This window comes from Ascaphus truei, chromosome 7 (assembly GCF_040206685.1).
Source record: "Ascaphus truei isolate aAscTru1 chromosome 7, aAscTru1.hap1, whole genome shotgun sequence".
Taxonomy (NCBI): Eukaryota; Metazoa; Chordata; class Amphibia; order Anura; family Ascaphidae; genus Ascaphus; species Ascaphus truei.
The window spans coordinates 51,163,935-51,181,564 of record NC_134489.1 but is presented as its reverse complement, the minus strand read 5'-3'; the positions used below and the strand labels follow the sequence as shown (position 1 = coordinate 51,181,564).

The 17,630-nt window shown below is 42.0% G+C and overlaps 1 protein-coding gene across 1 annotated transcript in view; it reads right to left on the bottom strand.

The window, feature by feature from the left end:
• The window catches only part of STAT4 (signal transducer and activator of transcription 4), a 102,790-nt gene that overhangs the window by 49,579 nt on the left and 35,581 nt on the right, over positions 1–17,630 (bottom strand). The window contains exons 4-7 of the mRNA XM_075608354.1: positions 7,376–7,474; positions 3,898–3,990; positions 691–769; positions 1–52 (exon numbers count right to left, since the gene is read on the bottom strand). The exon at positions 1–52 is cut by the window's left edge and continues 34 nt beyond it. Of these exons, the coding sequence (XP_075464469.1) occupies positions 1–52; positions 691–769; positions 3,898–3,990; positions 7,376–7,474 (323 nt within the window). The remainder of the gene's footprint in view (positions 53–690; positions 770–3,897; positions 3,991–7,375; positions 7,475–17,630) is intronic.

Below are 17,630 nucleotides of genomic sequence, written 5' to 3'. Positions count from 1 at the left end.
TGCAACCGCAAACATTCCTGTTCTATTAATATATTATGTTTGTCACCAATATCTGCAAGGAGAATGAAACCTTTTTATTTATTTGGTTAACAAACAAAAACATTTCTGGGAGACAGAGACCATTTTCTTACATAATATTGTTTGTTATATGGCATATTTAAATACAATGTTGCAGGCACAATGACTCCCTGCCCCATAGAGCTTACAATCTAATTTTGGTGCCTGAGGCAATGGGTGATGAAGTAGCTTTCCCAAAGTCACAAGGAGCCGACACTGGGAATAAAGTCTCGTCTGCTTTGAAGTTTGTGTAATTGTTTTTAATCAGTGCTTTCACTCACTGAGCTTCTCCTTCCCCATCTATACTGTACCACCAAACGGATTAAACTATACTCCATGTGGTGAGACAAATAATTCATCTCCCACGGAAGCCCAAATTTGCATGCCTCAGTGAGGCACGATTTCTGGCTGAGACTGTATTTTAATGAATTACCTTAAAATATGTCATTTTGCAAGTTTATCTCATTTGCATTTTGCACGGAATTGACAGAAACAAATGGTGTTAAAAAGTAATTTTCTTACAGTTTCAGACTTGTTATATCCGTTTATGCTTGACCATTTTTGTAGTTTGATTCTCTAAGGTGCTGGTGGTTAGTTCCTGTGTTGCTATATAAGTTAGCAGTAAACAATTACCTTTACTTTGTAGTGTTTTAAACCTGAAATCAAATTCATCTTGTAGGTCCTCCAGGTATTTGACATCTTGTTCTGTCACCTTTTGGAAAGCATAAGTAACAAATATTTTATTACCAAAGGGACAAATTCAATTCAGTAACATTCTCCTGAAAATCACTGTGCTGTGATATGAAGCAAAACGGAGTGTGGCTGAATTTTTATTTAGAAAACTCAATAACATTCTATGGTTGTTAAAAAAAAAAATCAGCCCAAGTAGTGAGTCTTTAATCACTCCTATCCTTGTCATAGACCAGTAGGTAATAAAGGAAATCACTGTAGCCTTGAATCAACAGTATGCTGTCAATGGCTGGATTATGGTTACTTTGAAGCTGTTCTAGCAAAGTTTCTGGTTTGACCCAAAATAATACTGATAGTTAAGTGATAAATAGGCACAAAACAACTAAACAGGTGATCACTGTGAATATAGTGAAATAATGGTGATACTTTAAATATAGTGAATAAAATTTAAGGTGCATAAATCATACACATGTATGTGAATAAAGTGATAACCCCAATGAAGGAAACACAAAAATAATGAGATTTCACCCCCTGCTCAAACCCTCTGGTAGGATTAGTCTTCACTCATCCCAAATGTTGTACAGTAGTAGATACACGAAATCCAGGGGGAGCATAAAGGAGAAACACACAAAAGCACAGAAAATCTAAGTGCTTTATTGACCCAAAATAATGCCATTCTTGAACTCCTATGCAATCATCTTTTTTGATTTCTCAGGTCAACCTTGGAACCTCCAGACCCTCATAAAATGATTAACCTCAGAAAGTTTTACATTATTGACTTCACTAGAAGTACTGTACCTAGTAGCTACTAATAGCTTTTATTTGTTAACTACAAATTGAGCTCGACCAGATGAGTCCCATGCTTTCCTGTAGTATTTACAAAAAGATATAGCCCATGAGTAACCCAGCTGCATTGAAAATCAACCACCCCAGGGTACATCTGCATTGCCCCAAAGGCAGACAGCCTAATGGGTCTCCCCAAGAGCTACTCCCCTCTGCACAGGACCAGCGTGCTAAAGGTTAACATTTGCTTGTACTTTGTGGAACGTCAACCCCACCCACTGGAATGTTAATGAGCCAAGAGGACACAAAGAACTTTTTGTTCACAGCTGCATTGAAAATCAACCCCACCAGTGTACATCTGCTTTGCCCCAAAGGCGGACAGCCTTTGGCGCAGCCGAAGGGCAGCCAAAGGGTGTGAGCCGTTTGGTGATATTTTATCTTTGTCTGCATATATGTATATAATTTTGTCAATTGTGATTAGATTTGTGAGAAGTGATCTAATCATATCTATAGTTGGTCCCTCCTTATCAATCCATTTGGTCATTATCGCTTTCCTAGCCGCTACTAATATCCTCTCTGTTGGTTGGATCGCTTTTTAATTTAGATTGATCTGGATCGACCAGACTTCCGTGTTTGCAAACAGTATGGGTATTGGGTGATTTATCCATTTTACTTTTGTCACTTTTGCAATATATAAGAGCACTTGGTCCCATAACCCTGAGGTTTTGCTGCATGACCAGAGGTAGTGGGTAAGACCCGCCCCAGCCAGTCCAGAACCCTGAGATTTTGCTGCATGACCAGAGGTAGTGGGTAAGACCCGCCCCAGCCAGTCCAGAACCCTGAGATTTTGCTGCATGACCAGAGGTAGTGGGTAAGACCCGCCCCAGCCAGTCCAGAACCCTGAGGTTTTGCTGCATGACCAGAGGTAGTGGGTAAGACCCGCCCCAGCCAGTCCAGAACCCTGAGATTTTGCTGCATGACCAGAGACAGTGGGTAAAACCCGCTCCAGCCAGTCCGCATTTGGGGCACTTTAGTTGTGTCAGCCTCTATACCCGCTATCTGTCTCTTGAATGGGATGTATGCCCTGTGCATGATTCTATACTGCATCTCCCTCCAGCTTTCTGAGGTGATTAATTTACATACTCTAGTATACAGTTAAAGTATACCCCAAGTTGGGGAGGAATGAGAAAGGGTGAGAAAAAAAAAAAAGTGGACCAAACGAAGATAGATATCGACTTAAGATAGCAGGGTGGACAGATAGATTAACAGACAGAAAGTCTGATCGCCTGACTCGGATATTTCTGCCCCTCTGCCAAAAAGCTCAGACAAAGGGAGTAAGACCAAGCTATATTTGAATAGGTTGTACTGACCCTATTGCATCATTATCAAAAGTATCTAATTTACCAAGCATCATATATATTATATGTAACCTGAGATTGTAACTACCTCAATGGAATGTTATGTCTAATTGAAATGCCCCGAATAAAAAATAATTTTAATTTAATTTACACCTTGATAAAAGGCACACAGCCCGAAACGCGTAGGTGTGTTGTTTTGCTGCTGCTCCAGGGGTCAGTCATGATCCATTTATTGAAAAAATAACCTCAATTTTATTTGTGAGCCTCCTCCTGTTTTTTGGCAGTGCGCTGCCTTTTTTCTCCAATTCTCTGGGCCTATCTGGGACCTAAAGGGGTGATCTGGCCTAGTCTGAGTGCTCCAATTCACTCCTCGCGCATTGAGCGCACCAAATGTAGTTAATGCTGTATCCCTATTGGTTGATACTGTCACCTGATCGGACCACCCCAGGGGATTCTGGGTAATGTATTTCCCCAGCGGAGCATTACAGAAGATGGCCGCTGCAACTAGTGCACAGTGCGCATGCACCAATTCTCATAATGGCCGCCGCACTTCTGCTCTTCTGCGCATGCGCGATCCATCTGTGCGCATGCACGGAAACTAAAGATGGAGGCACCCTTACCGTCATCTCCCCCGGAGCTCCCGGCGACCCGGTCACCCCTCTACTACCTCCCACATGCAGCCACAATTCTGCTGGATCTGCAGATCACCGCCCACAGCCACATTAGCCTCCCCCTGTCCCCGTGCCCGCATCGGAGTGAAGGGGGGGGGGGAGGGGGACACGGCTACATATACATGGAGTAAGCATGACAAAAAAAGTGATAAAGAAGAGAGTGAAATTCTACTCTGCTTTAACAGAACAGCAAAAATAGTTACGACTAGGAAGTTGGTCTCAGTGATTGTATGTCATTCATTGTATGTCACTGTGAGCATACATTCTGGACATAAAGGTATTGGCTGAAGCAATAAATTCTTTAATTGTACTATTAAACCTCTTGCTAGAGTGCATACCTGTGCGCTGTTTTTGATGGCTGCCACTTTATTCTCTACAGTTCTCTGTCTCTCACAAACCATGTTGCTCTGCAAAGACTTCTCAAATGGACCCTAAAAAAAACAACAAATAATGTAATTGGGATTTGATCCAACAGCTTTGATATCAAAAGGGTTAGGAATACATTGTACAGCTTGTATTAGACTGTGCTCTTAATCTATGGGGAGAGTGGCAAAAAGAACAGCCTTTGAAGCAAGTAAACCAAGTTTGAATACTAGTGGCTTCTCTACGTGTGACCTTGGGCAACTTAGCTACTGGCACCAGAATTAGATTGTAAGCTTATCAGAACAGAGACTCATTGGGACTGCAAAATTATTGTTAGCGGAGTATACATTGTCAGTACTAGAAGAAAATAATATTATTCTTTATGTACTGTAATATAATTTACATTTATCCATTGAATACAAATACTGAATGTTTTGTTATGCAATAGATCCATTTAAACATACAGAATACATTTCCTCTTGCTTAATAATATGTTTATAGAAAGAAAAGTATTTTCTTTATTTATCATTTTCAATTTGTTTGACATACAGACAATCTATCAAGGTCTTTGCTTCAATACATCCATCATGTGCGTCACCTTGTGGTTTGGGGTGTTAAAGTAGCAATCCAGGTTGCATTGCTTTTTTTCTGTTGTTTTTGTTATAGGATTGAAACGGGGGGTCTCCTGAGCTGAACCCCATTCATTTCAGCTCTGGGGATACTTACCTCCATAGAGGTGCAGGTATCTGTGCAGCCAGTGAACTTGTGTGCCTAACATAATGGCAGCTTTAAATGTCCTGTGTCGTCATCGGATGTGGCTTTCTATGTGCCTGTGTGACCTGGACTTTAAAACTACACAGAGATACCGGCAGCACCTACAGAGGAAAGTATCTCTGGAAGCAGGGTGCCCCCAGAGCAGACATTAATGGTTGTTCAGCTCCGGAAACCTTCTGCTTCAAACCTAAACAAAACAAGTACACACACACAAAAACAAGAAATGCAACCTGGAGTGCTGGTTTAATAGAAGCAGTTAGGGAGCAGTTACACAGGGCAGAGGTTATACTGAAATTCTGCATCTCTGCTTCACTTTTTTTTTTTAAAGTTTACAAATCTGCCAAGTTTGATGTGGCAGATCCCTGTCTCACAATTTGTGGCACATGTATGTAATAACTTTTTAACAAGATTGTTAATGAAATCTCATATCTAGTGTGTTTTGCTATGCAGACAAGTTTATGTCAATGTCAGATTTGGATTTTATTTACACAAAATATAACAAAGCTTCTTTAAAATGTATTGGTTGTAAGAGTCTTACAATATTTGTGAAAGAGGAAATAAACCTTTCAGACATCAATCTGACAAAGGGGATACTGTGTTAAAATAACCCACTGACAAGGTGTTGTTGCACTATCTTGCTTCCTTGTTTGCTAGAGTGAGGAAGCTGCTTTTATCTGCTTCTCTTTCAGAAAGCTGTGGTGAACCAACCTCTGTTCTTTAGTTGGTTGCACCATATCGAGCAATGAACAATACTAAACTTTATTGTCTGTCTCCTTTGAGAATAGTAGCTACCAAATGGCTCATTCATTAAACTGTGCCAAAGTTTGGGGAAGCAGGACTGAGTGAAAAAGTCAGGATTTTACTGGTGTACAAAGCAGATGATATGAAAAATATAATGTGATACGACTGATATACTGTAGTTTTTATGTACAGTCTATTAGTCAGCATATGTATATTTCTGTATAACGATATATGCAGACACACAAGTGTGTGTGTGTATGTATATATATATATGGTGGGACAAGGCCTGTGTTCTGCCCAATCCTGGGTTCAGACCTTGTACCTTCCTCCCACTGTACTTAAGAGGTTGCATCACTAAATTTAAGCAGTTGTCTCTACCATTGAGAGACAGTAACACAGGATTGTCTGTGCATTGGCATCTCCTGTTCCTTTTGGGGGAGAGTGAGTAATTACCATTCCCCTGACTCTGCTAGAAAGTCAGGGAAGAGTATGGATTGCTTCAGGTGCCTGTACGACGACATGTGCAGAGATAAGCAATGGAGACTGTTTTAAGGTGAAATTAAAATAAGGCTTTATTGCGCCTGTTGCTTTAAACACAGCAAACGTGAAAATCAGCAAACAAAATCTGCTCCACTTTGGAGTATACACTGCCGACACGTTTAAATCGAGCAGGGCTAGTTCCGCAAGCCGGGGGATGCCCCGGCTTGCTAGCCCCACTCCCTCGGCGTGCCGCGCGTCACCGATGCGCGGTCATGCGTCATCGGGTGTCAGCGCCCCCTGCACGCGCGTCCAGGGCTCCCCGAGGGAGCCCTGGTGTCCCGCGATCGCGGGACGGCGGCAGGGGGTTCCGGGGGACCCGGCGGACCCGGCAGCGGTAGGGAGAGCGCCCCGATCGGAGGGCGCTCTTCCGCTGCTTCGGCGCGCGCCCGGCACCCTCCGGCGCGCGCCAGGTTACTGCTGCGGCAGAGAACGGGCAAATGCTCGAATAAACTCTGCCGCAGCAGTATATACACTTGTAGTCAAGCTCTCTTTAACTGCGTGGTTAGCCCAGCGATCCACCAGCCCTAATCATAGAGACTTTTTCATATAGATAGAATAGATAACAGTCTTATAAGAAAAGTCTTATCTGTCTCTTGTAGTTGTAGGGAAAGTCTTCTCTGTTCTCCTGGTGTCCACACCCTTGGGCGATAAGGCAATGTCAGGATCCAGGTTTAGAATCTTGTCCCCTTTGTCTTGTTGTCAGCTTGCAGCTCAAGACATCTGTTTCCTGGGTCAGCTCAGCTCACGTGTGAGCTCAGGAAGAATCTCCCTTCCTGTCTCAAAGGCAGGCTTTTCTAACAAATCTCTAATCAGCCAGGTGGTGTTGGTTAATTGACTACCAGCAGTTAACCACCACACTACTGGATTAGAGGCACATTTTTGACCAGGGACAAGTCCCCTGTTACAGTGCCCTTGGCCTGGAGTGGACTTCCATGGACCATTTAGAGGTTGGAGGCCTGTATTGAGATGTGCTGAGCAGATATCAGTGTTATACTGTGTATGCAGAGGAATAAACTGGTTCCAGTTAACTATAACTCCTGCCTGGTGTGCAATCTTCCTGGGGGGACTGGAGTACGTTTCTCCTGTAGGAGATTGTCTCCACACATCTGGAGCCTGCAGCAGATGGAGGCACTGTATCACCAGAGATAAATATCGGTAATGTACCCCAGAAGCCTGTCCAGACATCCCCAATACCACCTGCGGACCACTCAGCATCCTGCGAGCCAACAAGTAGCACGCACCATACACCTGGTAATGGCAGAATCTCCCAGAAGGTGGGGGAATCACCTATACATAAATATGGGCAATATATATGTACAAAAAGCGCAAATTGCTGTTTAAAGGTACAGTACCACCGTTGTGGTAATGGTATTGTCATGAGGATATATCAGAGCATACCTGCATGGGCATACTTGCTGCTGCCAAAATTCTCCTCTCTTCTCTTAAGCAGTTCGAAACAACCATGGCCATATGCATAGGGTTACCATGGTACTTGCCCTGTGAAGAAAACAAAATGATCAGCATGTGAAAGTTGTTCTGACATATTGGGGTTTATAGATTAAACTGCGATAGTGCTGATCAGAGCCCTATTTATTTATTTATAAAATGTTTTACCAGGAAGTAATACATTGAGAGTTACCTCTCGTTTTCAAGTATGTCCTGGGCATAGAGTTAAAATGACAAATAATACATGGCTACAAATATAGCTACATAAATGAACAGGGTATACATTATATACAATACATTGCATGCACAGTTAGAGATAATATATATTATAGGCGTATGAAACAGTTATAGACCAGATAAAAATGTGAGACAGCCTTAGTTTTGAAAGAACTTAAACTGGTGGTTGATGTGAGTCTCCAGTGGGTTGTTCCAGTTTTGAGGTACACGGTAAGGCTGCGTCCATAGAAGGACAAGCAGTGCTGAGGCGTGCGGACGCTCAGCGCTGAGCCCCCGCATCCTCAATGAGGATGCCTTGAGAGGGGGCTCACGCAAGCATCCGCAGGCGTGCTAAGGCTTTGGAGTTTTCAGCCAAGCGCCAAGCTGTTTTTCAGCGCGCTGTCGGCTGAAAACATCCAATCAGCCTTAAGCAGCGTCAACGTCACGGCGCCGTGACGTCGGCGCCGTGACATTGACGTCAGTGCGTCGCGGGCGATTGGCCCAGCGACGTCACTGCCCTGCCTCCAACTACCTCCCCCCGGCTCCCTTCGCGCACGCTGGCTCGCCTGCAAGTCCGTGGAATCGCGCTGACTGAAGCAGGCGAGCCTCGCCGTTAGCGCGCATCCGCTCTCCTCACCCTTCTATGGCCCGGGCCTAAGAGAAGGAGGAGCGGTCGGATATTTTGTTGAGCCTTGGGACCATGAACAGTCTTTTGGAGTCTGATCTCAGATGATAAGTGCTGCATGTGGTAGGGTGGAGGAGTTGTTCAGATAGATGGGTAGCTTGCCCAGAAAGTATTTGAAGGCAAGACAGGAAAGGTGAATTTGCGCCTAGACTATGCGTCTAGATTATGACCAATCTAGTTCTTTGAGCATTTCAAAGTGATGTGTATTGTAGTTGCATTGGAGAACAAAATGACAAATTGAATTGTAGAGGGTGTCAAGTTTGCTAAGGTGGGTTTGGGGTGCCGAGCCATATACTATGTCTCCATAGTCGATAATATCAGAATAGAAGAGGAAGACTTCTCTTTTTTTCTGACAGTCTGGGGGCAAGTCTGACCATTTAAATTCAAAACACTAGCAAAACTTCAGTCATGAGTATACATCTAACCCAACACAGACACCTGGCTGAGATGTGTAATCTTTTACTCCAGTGCAAGAGGAACCTGCAGAATCATGTTTTTGGCACGCCTCTGGCAGTCTTTTGGGAGATGGACTTTCACGCTATATAGATGGGTACTTACATAGTACAATCCTTGCCTTCATTTCTCAAGGATAGCAATGATCTACTGAATGAGTTACAACACATAAAATGGGAAAGAAATTACAAATGGGTTACCATGGATGTTATGTCATTATACACAATCAACAAACACCAACAAAGTGTTATGCCACACAACACTTTCTTGATCTTTCCAATTTATTACCAGCCCTTTGCACTTTTCTCGTTGAATCTATCACATTTTTACTTACGCACAATTATTTTAGATGCACAATTTATCTACAAATCACGGGCACGGCTATGGCACTTCTTTTGCACCTTCTTACGCTAATTTGTTTATGGGGTATGGGAGTCACTTTTTATTTATGGTGACAGTAATCCATTTAGGCATCACATTTATTGATTATTTCGGAAGCTGACACAGACACTACATTAGTTTTTTGACACACTTAATATAAATGATTACAATTGAAAATTCACCAATAAGCACAACATTCATCACCATTTTTTATCTGGATCTCATGTTATATATAGATTTAGGTGGTAATGTCCAGACAACCATGTACAGGAAGCCCAATTCAAGAAATTATTTTCTAATGGCCAGCAGTAACCATTTTAAGCCCCTGAAAAAGGGAATACCAAAAAGGCCAGTTTTTAAGGCTCAGGAGATTGTGTTTCAAAACTTTCGTCAGTGGAACACAATCTCAAGATCTTATAGCCAGATTTCAGGCTAGAGGATATAGATATCAAGACCTACAGGAAGCACTCAATGCAGTAAGACTAATGGATCAGAGAGATCTTCTCTCCACAGATAGAGGTACAAACGCACACCTTATCATATGGTTACATCACCATTTTTTATACACACACAACAAAGTAAACAAGCAAAAGATCTATTATTCTGAAGCATTGGGATACTTTAAAATTGGACAAAGATCTGGAGCCGATCGTACATAAGGGTCCTAAATTTGTATTCAGGAGAGCGAAATCTTTGGGGACTTTTTTGTCCCCATGTCTATTCAACTCAAGCGATGTGGATGGTACCGTTATGAATATCCCCAAGGGCTTCTACAAATGTGGATTTTGCATTATGTGTCACAACCGGTTAAAAAAATTAAATGTATTAAACCAAGAACACAAAAGGTTGTGCAGACTTTTATCAACTGTAGTACAAGCCATGTTGTATACATGCTTAGATGTGGCTGTCAAAAGACCTATATAGGACGGACGATCAGGCTGTAGGATGGACGATCAGGCCTCTTAAGAAGAGGATCATGGGACATGTCCAGGCCATCAAAAAGGGGGACCTTTTGCACCCAGTTTCTAGGAATTTAATTTTCTGGTGTTGAGCATGTTCAAGCCCCGAATTGAGGGGTGACCAATAGAACATGCTCAACAAACTGGAGATGTTCTGGATTTTCTGCCTAGACTCTCTATACCCCATGGGTATCAATGTGGATTGGGAACTCACACACTTTTTACAGTGAGAGAACTGCGCCCTCCAAAATGTCATTTTTGGTCTTTTTTCTGACGACAAAATGATTTACATCCCTCCATGTCGGACTATATATTATATTTTAAAATCAATAACTATAAGAAATCAACTTACATAGTAATTTTCAATGTTTGATATATATGATTATGTGCAACACTTGGTATGTTTGTTCTTTATAGACTTCCAAACATCTTTCAATTATGATGCAGTTGCTTTTATAACATATACAATGGCTATTTGTGTCACTTAGAATTTAGATACACAATATTGTGGTATTTTCTAATTTCGCTACATTATTGCGTTATTCATAATCCATTTGAGGATCTATATATCTACACATTTGTACATTTTTACACAATAGTTCCCCTTGTGTGTGGACATTTTGTGTCTTTCTGTTATCAACATCCTCAAGTAGAATATGAGTTCTAAAGATACGATTGTCAAGCCACAAATAAGCGTTTATGTTATTTTTTTTGTATTTTGTAATTGCAGAATATTATTATTTTCATTTTTTTGTCTACTGAGTGGTATGACTTAGAGGTGTCAGGTTGTGTTGTATATAATATTATTATAACAAGTGCTGCTTTTTAGTTTAGTTTGTCTAGCATTCATTTGGTAGAACAAAATGACTGTTTAGGTTTACTGCACTTTATGCATATTTTTATTATATTTAGTTCATATTTCTCTTCATTTTTTCCCCATTTTCTTTACACCTTTTTGGTTTATGTGCGAGCATGGTTTTTGTTGGTGTCACATTTCTCTTGCAATTTTCGGTTTTCTTAAGAATGCAATCATGATTTGTGGCTTTCTCCCCTGCTTTGCTGAACAAATTATGGTTTACTCATGACCCTTTGTATACACACAGTGGAATACGTGTGATAGTATTTATATCATCTTTGGTCACATGTATGATTCCACCCCATACAATATAGTTAGCAGTGCAGTTAGAGTTAGATTCACCACAAGATGCTTTAAGATTTGTCATTTGTTTTATTTTATGTCTTATTACTTATTATTTTTTTTCCACACATGTTTTCTTAATGTATATATTTTTAATATCTTTTCTACACATATCTTTATACATATGTAATTATGTCTCATCCATGCATACATCACTCCAATTGGGCTGGTGGACTCTCATTAGCCAATTTTATATGTAGTTACACCTGCTTCCCAGGGATCAGGTTAATTAGAGGCGGTCTCAGTCACACCTGCACATTGGGAGGATCTATATATGAGATGGTGTGCTGGACAAAAATCACTCTTTGATAAAGCGCTCCAGAGGCGGGAAACGCGTCAAAGGAATTTTTTGCTGCTTTTATGTTTGTCTTATATGCCCAATAAAATGTAATTATTTTTTTCTACCTACTGCCAGCCTTATTCATAGACCCGCATTCCCTTTTTTCTCAAATAACATATATACTGGGTGAGTTTCTCATAACATACAGTATGGAACTGGAAATTATTTTGTTTGTACAAAAAAAAGAAAGTACTGTACATTTTTGTGTTCATGAACTTAACTTTTCAGAAATGACAAAGGTACAAACATATGTTTCACAATTAGGGTTTTCACTAAGACTACAGCATGTCTACAGCAATTGCCAAAAAATGTACAATACATCTGTAGAGAGAAAAATGTTAGGTTTGCACAGTCATTCCATTCTAGTTTGTGTTTGGAATGACTAAGTTATTTTGCATACAGTATATAAAGGACGTATTCTGTACTATCCTAAGACGGCAATATAGATAGTGTGTAGGTAGAAGACTTTCCACTGTTCAGTCTTTTCTAACAGAATAATGTTTTGTATGTTGTTTTCCTTTCTTATATAAAGTAGTTAAATGCCAGTATATCTTGGTCAAAAACACAAGATTTAACCCTTTGTTCTCAAAGGTGCAATCCCACATAGCCATCCAGAAAACAACCTTTTGTAAAGAATTGAACAGTCTTCCTTAATCAAATCTAACCCTACCAATAGCATATATTTGACTACTTTAATTTTTTTGGAAATTAATTAGAAATTGTATATCTTAGAAGCCTCTGAATAGGGAACCCTCTCCCTCTTCTGTTACTACATGGAAGGAAGAACCAATATGGCTGCCAGCCCTTCTTTGCTCTGAATAGGGAAGAGTTTGTCAATCAAGTGTATTATTCCCCTTCCTATCCCGCCCTGCTAGGCCTAGGCAAACTAGGCAGCGTATTTTTGGTGGCGGCGGGAGCAGAGGAGAAGGAAGTGGGAAGGTATAGGCAGCAGAAGGTAGAGCAGCAGGAGCAGAGAAGGAAGTGGGGAGCTGACCGTCTGCAGCAGATGACGACGGAGGTGGAGCCCATCCCAGGAGTCTGACCCGGAAGTTAGTGACAAATTCCAATGTGTGTTGCTAGGGAAAACATCAACTGCTCCACTCCACTGAAAAGCCGGGTAGGGAATTTTAACTGGGGGGAGGATGAGGAGGGAAGATGAGGATGAGGGGGAGAGGGGTGAGGGGGTGAGAGGATGAACAGCCAGGTAGTGAATTTTAACTGGGGGAAGAGAGTGAGGGAGGATGAGGAGAGGAGAGAGGATGAGGAGGAAGGGTGAGAGAAATAATGAGGGGTGAAAGAGAGAATTAGGGGAAGAGAGACAGGGGGATGAGAGAATAGTAGGTGAGAGAGAATGGGGGTAGTGAGAGAATGGGGGAACAGAGAGAATGATTGGACGAGAGAGAGTGGGGAGCGAGAGATAGAATGGAGGGGTGAGATTGAGAATGGGGGGCGAGAGAATAGGGGCGTTGAGAGAGAGAATAGGGAATAAATAGAATGGGGGGGACAGAGAGAATTTGGGAAGGAGAGAGAGAGAATGGGGGGAGGAGGGAGAATGGAGGGAGGAGAGAGAATGGGGGGAGAGGTGTGGGAGAGAGAGAATGGGGCACCAGGAACTTTTGTAGTACAATCCAAGTCTTTATTCAGGTCCCCATGCAAAGGGACACCTTACACACATATTTGACCTTGTTGACATAGCTGTACGTTGCTTTACTTCCCTCTTCTTTCCTCATGAACAGTACTTCCCTAGGTTCCCACTCTTAACACTGAGGGAGGTACATACACTTGGCTTAGTTACTTGGATTGGACTGGGCTCCCCTTTCAGAGTAACGTCTGTTATACTCCATTTACTTTGAGCCCTTACAGGGATCCTGGACAGTTCTATGCAGGAAACGATTATACGCCATTCCCTATTCTGAACTTCCCTACAGATGGAGGAGACTACATTGGTGGATCCATCTGTAGAGCTGAGCCGCTGACAACAGGGAGCCCTTTGCATATGGTCCTCTGTGGCATATCTGTATCCACCTCTCTGGCACCTGTGTGTTTCTGTTGGCCATCTGTGATGGTGAAAGGGTAACCAGGCTCAACAATAAAGGTTAAACCGCTAGGATTCCCTGCTTCAGCACAGACCAGAAAGGTAAATGGGGCATAGGGATGTGTGGTATCCCTAGAATGGTATAGGGGTCCCTAGTATAAGAGGGGATTCCCAGTTAATGCCCTGATCACCCAGAATCTGGTATAGGGTTTCTGGGGGTACTCCAACCGTACATAAGGTTGCAAGGAGTTTTAAAGTGTAAGTCTGGTATAGTGTATGGGGAATAAGGCTATTAGGAATAAAAGTGCAAGATTCTTATTCTATTCCCCATAACCATAAGACTTAGAAATGTAAGTATATATTTTATTAAACCAGTATGTTTAAAGTATATATATGCTTGTGCACGGTATATGAGCTGAGACTTCCAGGTCCAGGGTTCTGAGAGACCATTTGGCTACCAAGCTTGGTGCCATCAAATCTGCTCGGGCCTCGGACATGAAAGCCTCTGAGTTTGCCACGGTGTGAAAGCCATTTGGGTAGCGTAGTTAGGCTCAAGTACTCACGTCCTGGGTGAATGGAAGTCTTTGGACAACCATTTGCCCAACCCAGACTTTGAGGAGCCTAACTCAGCGGGTGGCTTCTGCATAACAAGTGGCAGACGTGCCAGGTTGGCACATGCCCTTGTCAGATGCCGAAGGCCCGCTTGCCCGGCTTTAGTAGACTGGCAAAGTCGGGCTCTGATTGGCTGGTAGGAATTCTCCCACACTCAGATTGGTTGCTGTATTTCATGAATGAACTCTGAAATACTATAAGGATGCCTCAGCCAATCCGGAGATCAGATTCTATGCACCAGAACAGCAGCGGCAAATTTTAATGCACCAAAAGATACTCAAGGAGAAATAGCAGGGAGCCAGCTTCAGAAATTTCAGGCCGAGAAATTTTCTCAATCCTAATTTTTGTGCCAAATTTAAAGAATTGAACGTAGCGGTCATGGCTGGGATTTCAAGCCAAAAATAGTTCCAGGACGTTTGGACGTAGGTCACGGTCAAGTTATTTCAATGCCTCCAGAGCAGATACAGCGGTGGCGTCAGGAACTTCATGCCAATTTGAGTTCCAGGACATTTCAGGACAATCCCGGTCAATCAAAGACTTTATTTTACGTTCTATTTAAGCTAGAAAAGTCTAGTTTTCAATTCCAGGCCCCCAGTAAGTGTGTTCTTCTTATGTATTTTGTGTTTCATTGTGCTTAGCCTATTTTAAGTAAATAAATGACAATTTTTTTTACCACCTTGTTTTGCTCAATGTTATGAACCCGGTATAAAAGGTGTAAATGCCTGGTCTCCCATGACACCATCTAATTGCGATCCTTACTAAAGGGCACAGTCCCTATCTGTAACATAACAAACAACGGGGGCCTGATCTTTCCTATTACTTTCGGAACACAATCCCTCTGTCCTCCCTGAGGCTCCTCTCCACTTGTCCTCCAGAAACCTAACCTTTTAGAAGCTTCCTCCCAACCTATAAACTTCCCTGTGACATCAGTATCCCCATGGCAACACAGGGTGGGGCCTAGCACAGGGGTGTGGAAACTGAGGGGTGCCCCCCCAAGTGGGGCACAGTTGTTGCAGAGGCCCTGCGCTCTTCCCCAAGGCACTTAAATGAAATGCCGGGGGATTGCATGAGGCCTCTGCAACTCCCAATTTACCATGATTCAGATGGCTGTGTGATGCATCACCATGGCAACGCGGAATCAAATGACACCGTGAGGTCATGTGACATGACGTCACATGACCTCACAGCATCATTTGATGCAGCTCCAAGTTAGGGGGAGGGCGAACACAGGGGCAGGCAATACAGGGGGGGGGTCAGCAGCAAAAGTGTGTGCTTCCCTGGCCTAACATATGTTGCTCTACCATTAACCCCTTGCAGCCAACTGATAACCTCATTGAGGTAGGGGGTTTAAATTGGTCTTCCTCGTTGTTCCCCTATATATTTTCTTTTGGTAGGACCCAGTTGTAGGTCTAGGATGGGTGTCATCCCTAAGGTTCTACATGCGCTTCATTACTGAGTTTTTTGGTGAGTAGGGCATTAGATGAAAATTCAAAATAAATAAACAGCGCAAGGCTGAAGGTTCTCCTAGGGCTCCGAATGCCCTTGCACTGACCCTGCTCCCTGTCATTATGAAAGAGCCAATATATACGGAAAGGGGAATAGAGGAGGGTTTGAAAGAGGGAACTCTTTCTGAATGCACAATGATATCAGATGAAAGGGAACAGCTAGAGGATATCAAACCTGTCCCAAGTCTCAGCTCCCCATGTTTAGAATCTAACTTTAACATTTACATATTCATTGGGTCTCTAACACTTCTGTGTCATGTGATCGTTTCATAAATGATCACATGATGTGATCACAGTTGTCGGAAACAGATTTGCACCAAAAAACATTGAATTCCCATGACACATGTTTGGTTCAAAACACACCTCTGTTGAAATCTGATTTCACAATAACTTGTTAAGACTGATGTATTATTTTTTCCCAATTGAAACATCATAAGCCCACCTCTGTCGTAAATCAAGTGTGAGATTGACTGTTTATGACAGAGTAAAACAACTTTTACCAAACGACGTTTACGTTTTTACCTCAATATATAAACACACATAAGTTCCCTCCTCTAATACTTAGACACGTGAGTCATATCAAAGATTCAGGCGATCATGACGGACGCAACAAGACTAATCACGCCCGTCTTGCTACTAAATTTGAGTGACAAATGGATATCCGTCCTGGGCACCTCTTACCCATGCAGTGTTTGGTCTCATTGCATGCGACTCTTTGCCATGATTACAGATATGTAACTCCTAGTATGTGCAGTAGATTACATCACATGATATTCTCATTGTTCATAAAGTCCCCAACTAAGTCATGACCTGTGGGTCCCCTCTCTCTGGAATGCACCAGCAGGCATTCTGGAACATTTAGTTTTCTTTGAGGCTGACAGAATAATCTCTGGTTATCGTTTATGGCCTTCTATACAACACATATGTCACTTTTAGTGGGCCATCTGTGATAGGCCCCCCAATTAAGTCCTTTTTGAAGACCAGCACAGTCCCAGGAAAAGTCTTGCCCTTTCCATAAACCCAATACTTTGTATTTTTAAACTCAAACGATTGCTACCTTAACCCCTGAAGCACCAGATTGATTAAAATACATCATATATTTTTATGATACTGCCATTAGTTCACTGAGGAGGATTTGTGTCTTTAAAGGGACCAGCAATACATTTCACTGCAATGTCAGCAGAGGGGCTAAAATTAGATTGAAAGGATGCTTTAATTTGCTTGCAGGACTATTTTGTTGATATTTTTATCACGATTTTTAAAATTTTACTATATTTTTTGAACCTTATTGTATTTGTATGCAACCACGACAGCAGGAAATCTTAGCAGATGTTGCTTTTAATGTGTCTAATTTGGATTTATACTTTCAATAACTTCTTTCCTGCCAGGTGACTGCAGTGGTTTACTTTGCAGACTTCTCTTTTATAGTACAGAAAAATCAGACAAAGGGGTTAATTATACATACTCTGAAGCAGCCATTCAGACTGTTTTCAGCCAAATGGAGGTTTTCAACCGACACTCGTCCGAAGATCCACTTCGGTGTATATTGAATTACCCTCAGGCCCCTATTCAATACACTATATGGTGCTTCTCCAGGGTAGAAAACTCAATTCATTTGAATATAATTCAGAAGCTTCATTGCCATGGATAAGTACCTTCACAGTTTATAATATAGGGGCCTTAAAGACAAGGCATAATAGCTGGCAAGTAAGAATGGCACCATATGACAATGTACTGTATGATGTATAAGTAATTTACTATTAAGAAGTTAGTAACCAATATAGTAGACTCGGAATTGAACTGTCCTCAAGGATATTCAGTGA